The sequence below is a fragment of the Camellia sinensis genome, chromosome 3 (genome assembly GCF_055761805.1).
Source record: "Camellia sinensis isolate YWXY chromosome 3, ASM5576180v1, whole genome shotgun sequence".
NCBI classification, from domain to species: domain Eukaryota; kingdom Viridiplantae; phylum Streptophyta; class Magnoliopsida; order Ericales; family Theaceae; genus Camellia; species Camellia sinensis.
In genome coordinates, this window is record NC_138963.1 from 36,305,118 (window position 1) to 36,317,730 (window position 12,613).

The 12,613-nt window shown below is 31.4% G+C and overlaps 1 protein-coding gene across 3 annotated transcripts; it reads right to left on the bottom strand.

Annotated features, from left to right (window-relative positions):
* Positions 1-1,196: 1,196 nt before the first annotated feature.
* On the bottom strand, positions 1,197-6,173 carry LOC114305699 (uncharacterized). Of its 3 annotated transcripts, none has more exons than XM_082919521.1 (7): positions 6,034-6,173; positions 4,300-5,024; positions 4,101-4,186; positions 3,878-3,962; positions 2,814-2,949; positions 2,405-2,575; positions 1,197-1,514 (listed from the first exon to the last, which is right to left on the bottom strand). In XM_082919521.1, exons 2-5 carry the CDS (start codon positions 4,423-4,425, stop codon positions 2,923-2,925), a joined length of 324 nt encoding a protein of 107 aa, XP_082775647.1. In that variant the 5' UTR covers positions 4,426-5,024; positions 6,034-6,173; the 3' UTR covers positions 1,197-1,514; positions 2,405-2,575; positions 2,814-2,922. The 3 variants fall into 3 exon arrangements, 1 of the variants encoding a protein (XP_082775647.1); XR_014363761.1 differs by having other exon boundaries at positions 1,198-1,514; positions 4,922-5,024; XR_014363762.1 differs by lacking the exon at positions 4,300-5,024 and having other exon boundaries at positions 1,201-1,514.
* Between the last annotated feature and the right edge of the window lie 6,440 nt (positions 6,174-12,613).

Consider the following 12,613-nt stretch of genomic DNA (forward strand, 5'->3'; position numbering starts at 1 on the left):
ATTATATGGGTTTTACCGACTAAAAAAATTTTAGTAGCCAAAAGTAAAGCTTTTTGGTGCGAAAAAAATTTTAGTAGCCAAAAGTCTACAATTGGCGACTAAAAAATAAGTTTAGTCGCCAAAAGTGGTCATTTTTAGCGCGGGAGAACTAAAATCCTAAGACGGGAATAAAATTTTTTGGTGACCAAAATTTTGGTAGCTGAAAGTGCATCTTCGGCGACCAAATCCGATTTTGGTCGACAAAAGTTAAGTTTTTTAGCAACTAAAAAACAATTAGTAGCCAAAAGTATAGAATTGGCGACTAAAAAATATTTTTAGCCGCCAAAAGTGGTCTTTTTTTATTTTGGTAGTAAATAGTTTATTTTACATAAATTATGTTCAACAAAATAATTATGTTTATACATATACTTTTATATTAATATGGATGTATGCACTATATAAATAATATATGTTGCATATATAATCATGTGGTTCTATAGAGGTGTAGTGGGAAGAGTGTGGTGTATAAGGTTATGGTGCGGAAGGTTGGCGGTTCGAGTCTCCGCAAGAGCGGATCAAATTGTTCTACAACGAATTATTGTCATGAATGGTACTTGATAGCGTCACGAATAGTGTCTACCATGACATTAAAGTGTCATTAAAAAGTTTTAGTCTTGATGGTGTAATGACACTTACAAATGTCACTAACTCTTTTTTTAATGGCACTTGATAGTGCCACAAATAATATCTACCATGACATTAAAATGTCATTGAAAGTTTTCAGCCATGATGGTGCAGTGGCACTTGCAAGTATCTACCGTGGCACTCGTATCTACCGTGGCACCGATAGAAGTGACATTTGTTCAAAATGCCACAAGGCCAAAAAATGTCATTAGAAGAATAGTTTTGTGGCACTTTCAAATGTCACTAAACTAAGAAAATGTTGTAGTGTCGCCAATTATCACATTCAACAACCAAAAAGTTTGGTTGCCAATTGTGACATTCCACAACCAAAAAATTTGGTCGCCATTTGTTACTTTTCGCGACCAAAACTTTTGGTCGGCAAAAGTGAGTTTCCACGACCAAGAGTTGTTTTGGTCGGCAATAGATGTATTTTTTGCAACCAAAACTCTTGGTCGGCAATTGTCATTTTTAGCGAAAAAAAAATTATTTATTTGTCGCGACTAATAAATTGGTCGCCAAAGCAAGAAAACAATACACCTATAATTCCTAATAATTCATTCAATCCATAATAAACCTATAATTTTAAAGCATCATTCAAATTAACTGAATCATTAACATTCGATACAACACATAATTCATTAACATTCAACACAATACAACTATTCTAAGTTTTCATTCACAAGTCACATCCATCTAGCATAACAATTTGAAACATAACTATTTGTTATCCATGCGCAGCTATCAACAAATAAAACTACTAATATTTGCTATCAACAAGTAAGGTGCTTAGCAGCTGCTTTAGCATCCTTTATGTTCCTAATGCACTCCACTGCCTCCTGATTTGTCATTACCTGATATCAAAAGTCCAGTCTGTTCAGAGCATACATTACAGGGAAAAAGAGAAATATACACACACACAAAAAAAAAAAAAAGGTGCCAATAGTCTTGCAACAACTTTGGAGAAAAAAATTGTAATATACAAACTGTTGAAACTCGAAACTATGCCTCGCCAAAAGTCATTCTAGACATGCCATATATTCAAACTTCTGAAATCCAGAAATCTTGCGGAGTACTGATCTATGACAGTAGCGTAAGCTAGTGCCATATTTTCTGATTTGTACGTAGAAGATTTTTTAAACTGGATAATTAAATGTTCTAATCCTCAGATTTGGATGCTTCTATCTTAAGATTCAAATAATAACTCCAAGCAAATTATTCACCCAAACAAAATAACTCTAAACAAATACAACGGGCACATTAATCAGTAAGATTGATGAAATAGCAATTAGTGCAAAAACGGCCAATTGGAAAGCAGTAGTCAATAGTCATTCTTTTCTATACACTTTTGCAACCTCTATTATATTTCCAATAACTTCTCTCCATTTATGTTTAATGCTTTAAGCAATTTATAAAGTAAACCATATGCATCCAACAAGCAAGAGGCATACTAAAATCTAGTTTTTCCTATGGATGTCATCATCATAATACAAAACGATATTTGTTCTTTTAGGCTTCGTTTGGGAAGTGGGAATTGGTCAAGAATTTGCATCTACATATATTACTTTCTTCGTTTTTTTTTTTTTTTTTTGTTCTTGTCATGAAATTCATTTTGTAAATGGGCCACTGTGTTGGGCCAATGAGTAAAATTGATGCCATTTGAAAGTGTGCTCTCTTGCAAAGCATGATATCTGAGTGATTAATAGCAAAGGATTGTGCAAAGGGAACAATATCGGATACTTACAGATAAGGTGGTTGGGCCAACATGCGAGGTGAGATCTTGCTTGATAGGGCCACCTGTACGGAACTCATCGCTGGGTGTGATCATCCAGAATCCAACAGCCGGGTTGGAGCATATCCACCCATGAACCCAATTGTCTTTGTCATCACATGAATATTGGTACTTATCATCCACCTACATAACACAACATCAAAAAAGAAAAAAAAAACTAGCATATCTAACTACACAAATGCAATCTTTCCTCTTGTGATTGTCAAGTCTTCATGAAGGAACAAAAATATCAAGAAGTTAACACTCTTGATGAATCACAAAAGGGCATTTTTGTCAATTCACAAAACCATTCCCACAAAACTTAGGAAATAGGACTGTCTTAGCAATAACTAGTAGGTGAATGAAAAATGGTCAAGCTTACCTCCCCAGTGAGCTCTGGATTGCTTGGATTTGTCAACAGAACAGCTTCAGGGTAGTCAAGGACTAGGCCAGCTTCACGGTCCTATGGCGTTGGCATGATCCTTTGCCTTTCATCCGATATAGCCATGTACTGAAACCTAGTCATGTATCATATCAAGATTAAATTTTCCTTAAATTACTCTGTTCATGTCAAACCTAGTCAACAATTTAGAATAGCAGGACTGTGAACCATGTCTATATAAAAGTGTGGTTCCAAAAGAACTAGGATAAAAGGCATGTCAACAGAGTAAACTCTATTAATGTACTATGGCATTACAACCTAATAAATGAAAAACATAATGGCCCATTAGATCTGAAAATTTAACACTAACTGACCGACTGACTGACAGTTGGGGTGTATAATCTCAAACCAGTCTTCACCTATTTGAACCCTAACCTCAAAAACTGGGTCGGTTTAACGAAGGGTTGGCAGGTAAGCAATTTTTGTATCTATTGTTTATTTTATTTTATCTATTTTTTTAAGTCCAACGGAGATGTAGGATGAGTCCAGGATTTATTGAAAGAAAAAATAATAATTTCCTTGAAATTTCTGCCGTGGAATCCTATAATAATCCTAACAATCAGATGTCCTCAATAACCATCATCAAAACATTCTACTACAACTACACTTACAGATTGCAACCTTCGTCTTTACAAAGTATTCAAGGTCCTCCCTCAATCAACATAAAAAGCTAAAATAGTATATTAATATAGTTATCGTTACATCACATTCCACTGAAACACCCACCGACACTTGTCGACACTCCCCAAGATGTGTCCTATCTTATTATTTTTAATTTTTTTTTTCAAAAGACATGTTTTGGATACTTAGGATACACAAGTGTCAATGACATAGAGATGCATGGAAACACATTGCATGTTTGAAGAAATAACTGGGAATCGAATGATAAAATAAAGTAAAGAAAATTTATGCCTATTAATCCCTCATCCTTAAAACTTTTTAGTTTTAGAAATTCTAAAACCCAAAACTTCAATTTATTTCCTACTTCAAATAAAGGTACATACCTGCAATAGGACAAATAGAATTGCTGCATTTGCAGGGGCTAGAGAAAGGCTCATCATTCCTCCACGCAACTCATTTGGTATATACCTGTGTATGGAACAAGCAGCAGAGGATATATCAAAAGTTTCTCTCAAATAAACAAATAAATGAATACAATAACATCCCAACAAGTAAAAGCCACAACCAACTAGTAATTAGAAGCAAAGAAGCACTAGTATAATTTACATAGTCCTCAATCTGGCAAGTGAAGGTAAAAGAAGGCCAACACAAGCATGAAATAAGCAGAATAGTGCTACAAGAACTCCAATTTCCTGCACATACAAGTACAAACTATAAAAGTTCAAATCCAATTTTCAAAAACAAAATATTAGGTAAAAATAAGAAAGAGTGTTCTTCAAACAATCATAATTAGAAGTTTCAGTACTTGATAATCGTAGGCCACTATGGACAAAACAAAACCCGTTACTATGAACACATATACCAGGCAATCCTCAGTACGAAGAGATAATGGTCCACTGAAAAACCATGGAAAAACTGTGCTTACTAGCATTCTGGCACCCAGAAAACAAGGATATATCAACCCTAGATGTACTTCTCGCTCATCAGCCTAAAACCACAAGAATATCATTTAAATCAATTGGTAGTCAATGAAATTGTTGCTACATAGTGTTATTGGAAAAAAAAAATTACCAGACGGAGTCTCACTATTATGTAGCACTAGAAGGGACAATCTTTTTTATTGTCCAATAATACATCACAATAGACTGAGGTACCTACCTGCTCTCATTCTCAAAATTGGCATAGATAACAGGTGGTAGAAAAAAAAAAAAAAAGGAAGTAAATATAAGATCCATTAATAATAATTTGTCCTTTTGACATTCCAAGAACCAAAATTGCCAACTAATTGGGATGAAATGAAAATAGACTTACAAATATTTTATGTATATATCATGCTACAAACTCGATGTTAATTGCACAAACTTATGAATTCAAAAAACACAAAAGGTAAAATAGACAAATCACATCTATTAATAACTAACTTTCACCTCCTTTCAACAGAAGCCACTAGATGGGAGGTGAGAGAGATCCAGGACCATCAGAAGCAACAGAAAACCAGCTCAAGCTACTTTGCTGTAAAGGATCTGGTCTCTAAACCAAAAAAGAATTATATTTTTATATTTTTAATCTATTAACCTACAATATAAAAAATAAAAAAATAAAAATATATTTTATAGTAATTACACAACAAATGATACATCATACGTATAAGATAATGTTAGACACAAATATATGAGAAGTGTCTAATGAAGTATCGGATACATATCTCATACTATAGTGTCCGATACAATTTTTTGATTTATTTTAAAGAATTCATATAATATAGATCATGACTTAAAAAATCTTGTACTCCGGCTCCGGCTAAGGCTTGGGCTTGTTTTGGAAGCAAATATATAAGAAGAATGAAATTCCTACTTTTATTGGCAGGTGGAATCATTTGTTACAGGGTCTCAAGGATCACATGACCCATCCAAATAGTTTGTATTTTGTTGGTTTCTCCTCATTTGGTTTGTTTCTTTTCTTGGTGGATCACATTAACAAAAAGGATCTGCTATAATGTTTTTGGAGAAGTTTGAGATATCATAATTAGGGTCTCAGAATTTACTCAGAATAGGGATGTATGGTGGAGATAAATTCATGAAGTGTGAGGTCCACGAGTGAAATAAATTTAAATCATTAATTGTTATTTTTAAATAAATTCTGAATTTATAATATTGCCGAATTTTTTTTTTTTTTTTTTAGAGCTCTCCATCCTTCCTCTTAGGATAGTTTGATGTCAGAGATTCTTGGATGTAAAGAAAAACCACCACAGTTACGGATTATATAAACAAGCATTATACCAATCCATACAAGTTAAGATATATGAACCAAGAGTAACACATTTTCTACATTGTATATAGCCAGAGCTATTTGGAGATACAACAATACAATAAATAGCGTTTGGTGTAGTTTAGTTAAAAATTCATAATTTAAAAGTAGAAGCTATTAGTATTTTCATTGCAGAGACATGTATTCGGATTCAACACAACGGGTGAACATTTTTTAGCTGATAAAAGTCAATGGCAAGAGGAAATAGTGGAATGACGGAAGAGAATGTTACCTGGATAGAACAGAGAGAGAGAGAGAGAGATTAAGAGCTGTGCAATGGCGAACGGCTAGGGCTCGTTTGCCCTTTCGGCTGCTCCTCCGCCGCTCGTCGTCGATCGAGAGAGAGAGGGGAGGGTAAGAAGAGATTAGGGATTTGAGATTGGGGATTTTTTGTTTGGGGGGGGAATGAGCGGGAACGAAAAAAAAAAAAAAAAAAAAAAAAAAAAAAAAAAAGTGGGGAAGGGAGCGGGAATGAAAAACAAAAAGGGGTGGAAATAAAAAATAATTTTTTTTTGGTCAGAAATGAAATTTGAATAACAAAATAACGTTGTTTAATTTTCTTTTTTTATTTTTTTTTGTGGCGGGGGTTGTTGTTGTCAAAAAAAATTATTTTTTGTTAAAATATATATTTTGTTGTAGTTAATGAATTTTTTTTAAAAAAATCTTTTTTTTTTAGTTACTAAGATTGAAAATTTATTTGTTTCATTTTTATTTTAATAAAAAAAAATATTATTATTTTTTATTTGGTAGAAGTAGCGGTAAAAAATAAATTTTTTTTTGTCAGAAATGAAATTTAAATAACAAAATAATGTCGTTTAACTTCATTTTTTTTTTTTTTGCGACGGGGATTGCCGTCGTCAAAAAAAATTATTTTTTGTTAAAATATATATTTTTTGTAGTTAATTAATTTTTTTAAAAAAATTCTTTTTTTTAGTTACTAAGATTGAAAATTTATTTGTTTCATTTTTATTTTAATGAAAAAAATATTATTATTTTTTATTTGGTAGAAGTAGGGGTAATATTTTAATGAAAAATATTTTTCACTAAAATAAAAGTTAATTTTCTATGGTCAATGAAAAATATTTTTCTACGGCCCATTTTTTTTTTGTTATTAAAAATCATGAACTAATTTTTTGTGGTAGAGGAGAGGGAGTGGCAGTAGTGGTGAAAGTGGTGGTGGTAGCGGCGACGAAGGAGATTAGTGGTGAAGTTGTGGTAGTGGTAGAGTAGATGAAGTGGCAAGGGTGAAGGAGAGGTAATGGTAGTAGTAGTGGTAGCAGTGGTGAAGGTGGTGGATAAGAGATGATGGTGGTGGTGGTGGTGGTGGTGGTGGTGGTGGTGAAGGAGATTAGTGGTGAAGTTGTGGTAGTGGTAGAGTAGATGAAGTGGCAATGGTGAAGGAGAGGTAATGGTAGTAGTAGTGGTAGTGGTGGCAATGGTAGTAGTAATGGTAGTCGTAGAGATGAAGTGGCGACAGTGGTAGTAATGGTGGTAGTAGAATGGCGTTTGCAGTAGTGGTGAAGGTGGTAAAGGAGATGGGTGGTGAGAGAGAGAGAGAGATGAGTGAGAGACAGATAGAGAAGAGAAAGAGAGAGAGAGAGAGAGAGAGAGAGAGAGAGACAAAGACAGAGTGATGAACGAGAGAGAGACAAAGTGGTCGCTAAAAGTGCATTTTCTTGTAGTTGATAGATAAATCGAGAGGGAGCTCAGTAAATAGAGAAGACGGAATGGAAAGAGTGAGCAACGCCAACATAGTGGGAGAGAGAGAGAAAGAAAGAGAAGAGAGAGAGAAGGACAAAAAGATAAAGAGATAGGGAGTGAGAGACAGAAAAAGAGACAAAGAGAGAAGAGAGATGAACGAGAGAGACAGAAAGAGAGATAGAGAGAAGAGAGATGAGCGAGAGAGACATAGAGAGAAGAGAGATAAACGAGAGGGAGAGAGAGAGATAGAGAGAAGAGAGATGAGCGAGAGAGACAAAGAGAGATGAGAGGGATAGAAAGAAGAGAGATGAGCGAAGAGACAGGGAGAGAAAAGAGATGAGAGAAGAGATAGATGAGTGAGAGACACACAGAGAGAGAGAGACAGATAGACAGAAAGAAAAGAGTGATGAGTAAGAGAGAGAAAGAGAAGAGAGAGAGAGAGGAAGATGAAAAAACGGGTGAAAAGATATAGATAAAGAGAGGAGAGAAAAAAAGAGCGAAAATAGATAAACGAGAGAGAGAGAGACAGAGAGAGATGAGCGAGAGAGATAAAGAGAAGAGAGATAGAGAAGAGAGACAAAGAGAGAAGAGAGATGAGAGAAATAGACAGAAGAGAGATGGACGAGAGACACAAAGAGAAAAAGAGAGAGAGAGAGAGAGAGAGAGAGAGATAGACAGACAGAGAAGAGTGATGAGTGAGAGAGAAAAAAATAAGAGAGACAGAGACACAGAGAGAAAGAGACAGACAGACAGACAGAGAAGAGTGATGAGAGAGAGAGAGAGACACAGAGACAGAGAGAGAAGAGAGACAGAGACAGAGAGATAGGAAGATGAAAAAATGGGTGAAAAAGTTCCGTGTCTAAAGTCTCCTTTTCTAGTAGTAAGTTGTCTCTATCATTCATGGGTAGAATAGAGGCGCGGATTTGGGAATTGTATATTTTATATAAAAATCAAATTAAAATATTTTATACAATCACACCTATTTAGGGAGTGTGATTAAATATATATATATATATATATATAATTACACTTATTTAAAAAGTGTGATGAAAAAGTAGTAATGTATATATAATCACACTTTAATTAAAATGTGTGATTAAAAAATATATATATAATCACACTTATTTAAAAAGTGTGATTAAAAAGTAGTAGTGTATATATAATCACACTTTAATTAGAATGTGTGATTAAAAAATATATAAATAATCACACTTTAATTAGAATGTGTGGGTAAAAAATATATATATAATCACACCTATTTTAAAAGTATGATTAAAAAGTAGTAGTGTATATATAATCACACTTTAATTAGAATGTGTGATTAAAAAATATATAAATAATCACACTTTAATTAGAATGTGTGATTAAAAAATATATATATAATCACACTTGTTTAAAAATTGTGATTTAAAAGTAGTAGTGTATATATAATCACACTTTAATTAGAATGTGTGATTAAAAATATATATATATATATATATATAATCACACTTAATTGAAAAGTGACATAAAAAATAAATATTATCACACTCAATCAAATTAAGTGTGATTAAAATATCAATCTAATTTTTTTTATCACACTTCCAATAAAAATGAGATCTTTTTTTTTTTATCAAAGTGTGATCTTTAACTATTTTTGTAGTAGTGGAGAAATAGAGAGAGCAAGAGACTGAACTTATTTGGGTCTATATACATATTGATAGAAAATAAATTGGGCGGTAATGTAAGAGTGTATTCCCACAAAAAACATGAATCTGTGTTTTTGAAATTGTTTAACTTTATTGCCGACAAAATGTTTTTTGGTCCCTAAAAATAAGTATTTTGCCGACCACATTTTTTGTCGGCAAAGATCAAAAGTAAAAAAATTTCATTAATATTTGGCGACGAAAATATTAGTCGCAGAAAAGGTACCTTCGCCGACAAATCTTTTTAGTCGCCAAATCTCAATCAACGGCGACTAAAATATTTGTCGCTAAATGTATTAATTTGGCGACTAATTTTTTTGGTTGCTGAAAATAAGTTTTTGGCGACCAAAGGACCATAGTAGTCGCAAAAAAAAAAATACCTTCACCAACAAATATTTTTAGTCGCCAAATCTCAATCAACGGCAACTAAAATATTAGTCGCTAAAAGTACTAATTTGGCGACTAATTTTTTTTGGTTACTGAAAATAAGTTTTTGGCGACCAAATTTTTGGTCGCCAAAAAAATGTGACCTTCTGCGACCAAATTTGTAGTTGGTCGGCAAAAGTATATCACTTTCTGTGACCAACTCATTTTTTGGTCGCCAAAATATAACATTCTGCGACCAATAATATTTGGTCGCCAAAAATAATGATCATTCGCGACTAATTAATATTTGGTCGCCAAATGTTATTTTTTTGTGACCAAAATTTTTTGGTCAGCAAAAGTGGTCGGCAATTGTGTAAATTCTTGTAGTGGATACATGAAGGTGATTTTCATGTACTATACATAAATAATTTTGGACCATTAGATCTAAAAGTAAACTAAATCTAACCATTGATTGATAATAATTAAAATCAGGTTAAGAAATCTAGATAGTTTCGTAAAAAATAAGGTAGTTTTTAATGGTTTTGAAACCAAAAAGTGGTTTTTAACTTACCACAATAACTAAGTATACTTACTATTTGATGTGATTATACCTACTATTATTAATAACTATACTTACCATTCAATTATTGATAAAATACACTTAACCTGCTATTCAGGTAACAGGTAAACTTAAAAAATTAAGTTATAATAAATTTTCAAAATCTTTAAAATAAATATAAAATTTATAAAATAGAATTTAAGAAAAAAATATACAAAATAAATTTGAATTCTAAACATTTTATTATAATTTATTACATTTTATGAAATATGATTTTTTATTTATTTATCTACTTAATAGGAATAAATGAAACCTAATTTCCTTTTCATTTATCACACTTGAAAATAATAAATGCAATTAATGAAGAAATATAAGTAATAAAATATAGAAAAATTTATAATTTATTTGAGGGTTCCATGAACAAAATTTTATGTTTATTTTTAAAATTTTTGAATATTTGAAGATTTAAAGATAAGATTGTTGTTAATTTGGAACTCCTCAGGTAAGAATCTATGTCTCTGTCGTCTCTACCTCTTTTTTTACATTAACTTTCCATGATATTTTGAATTTATAAATTTTAATATTCTGTTGGAACAACATTTCACCTAGTTAAAAGAAAAATTATGAGATTTAAGTGGTAAAAAAAAAAAAATCAAGTTTGATGAAATAGTAAGTGCAATCTTAAGTTTAGTTTAAATGATTAATTAATCAAGTCTACTAAAATAGTAAGTAGAGTCCCATTGAGTAGTAAGTGTTGTTTAAATGATGAGTCAAGTTTGATAAAGTAATAAGTAGAGACTAACTGAGTAGTAAGTGTTGTTTAAGTGATGAGTCAAGTTTAATAAAGTAGTAAGTAGAATCTCATTGAATAGTAAGTGTTATTTAAATGAGTAGTAAGTCAAGTCTGATAAAGTAATAAGTACAGTCTCATTGGGTAGTAAATGTGGTTTAAATGAGTGGTAAGTAAGTCTGATAAAATAGTAAGTATGGTTTAAATGAGTGTTTTTCAATTTATTACAACAAAACACATTTACTACTTGATATAGTTGTAATTATTCCACATAACTACACTTACCATTCAAACATTAATAAAATGCACCTAACCTCTAAAATAAATATAAAATTTATAAAATAGAATGTAAACAAAATATATATATATATATATATACAAAACAAATATGAAATTTATAAATTTTATTATAATTTTTTACATTTTATGGAATATAATTTTTTTTATTTATTTATGTACTTAATGGCAATGAATGGCAATAAATGAAACTTAGTATCTTTTTCATCTACCACAATAAATGCAATTAATGAGAAATATGATTAACAAAATATAGAAAAGTTTCAAATTCATTTGAGGATTCCATAAACAAAATTTGATGTTCATTTCTAACACTTTCGAAGATTTTAAGATAAAATTGTTGTTGATTTGGAACTCCTTAGGTAAGTCTCTCTCTTTTTTACTTTCACTTCCATTATATTTTGAATTTATAAATTTTTATGTTTTGTTGGAACAACATTTCACCTAATTAAAAGAAAAATTATGAGATTCCAGTAGTAAGGGGAAAAAAAAATCAAGTTTGATGAAGTAGTAAATGTAGTCTTAAGTTTAATTTAAATGATTGATAAGTCAAGGATGTTCATTTCTAAAACTTTATGAGATTTTAAGATAGAATTGTTGTTGATTTGGAACTCCTTAGGTAAGTCTCTCTCTTTTTACTTTCACTTCCATTATATTTTGAATTTACAAATTTTTATGTTTTGTTGGAATAATATTTCAATTAGTTAAAAGAAAAATTATGAGATTCAAGTGGTAAAAAAAAAAAAATCAAGTTTGATGAAATAGTAAATGTAGTCTTAAATTTAGTTTAAATGATTGATAAGTCAAGTCTAATAAAGCAGTAAGTAGAGTCTAATTGAGTAAGCATTGTTTAAATGAGTGATAAGTCAAGTTTGATAAAGTAGTAAGTATAATCTTATTGAGTAGTAAGTGTGGCTTAAATGAATAGTAAGTCAAGTCTGATAAAGTAGCAAGGATAGTGTCATTGAGTAGTAAGTGTGATTCAAATGAGTGGTAAGTCAAGTCTGATGAAATAGTAAGTCCAGTCTCATTGACTAGTAAGAGTGGTTTAAATGGCTGATAAGTCAAGTTTGATAAAGTAGTAAGTAGAGTTTCATTAAGTAGTAAGTGTGATTCTGATAAAGTAGTAAGTACAGTCTCATTGAGTAGTAAGTGTGGTTTAAATGAGTTAAGTTTGATAAAATAATAAGTAGAGTCTTATTAAGTAGTAAGTGTTGTTTAAATGACTGATAAGTCAAGTTTAATAAAGTAGTAAGTAGGATATAGACAATCCAAATACCTTGAGGTTGAAGAACGTAAAAGAGAACCAAAACAATTAACTAGAGTTGGTTGTCGTGCATGTTTTCGTATCAAATACAATCGGAGTACTTCCAAATATGAAGTGAATGAATTTTTCAAGGAGCACAATCATTCC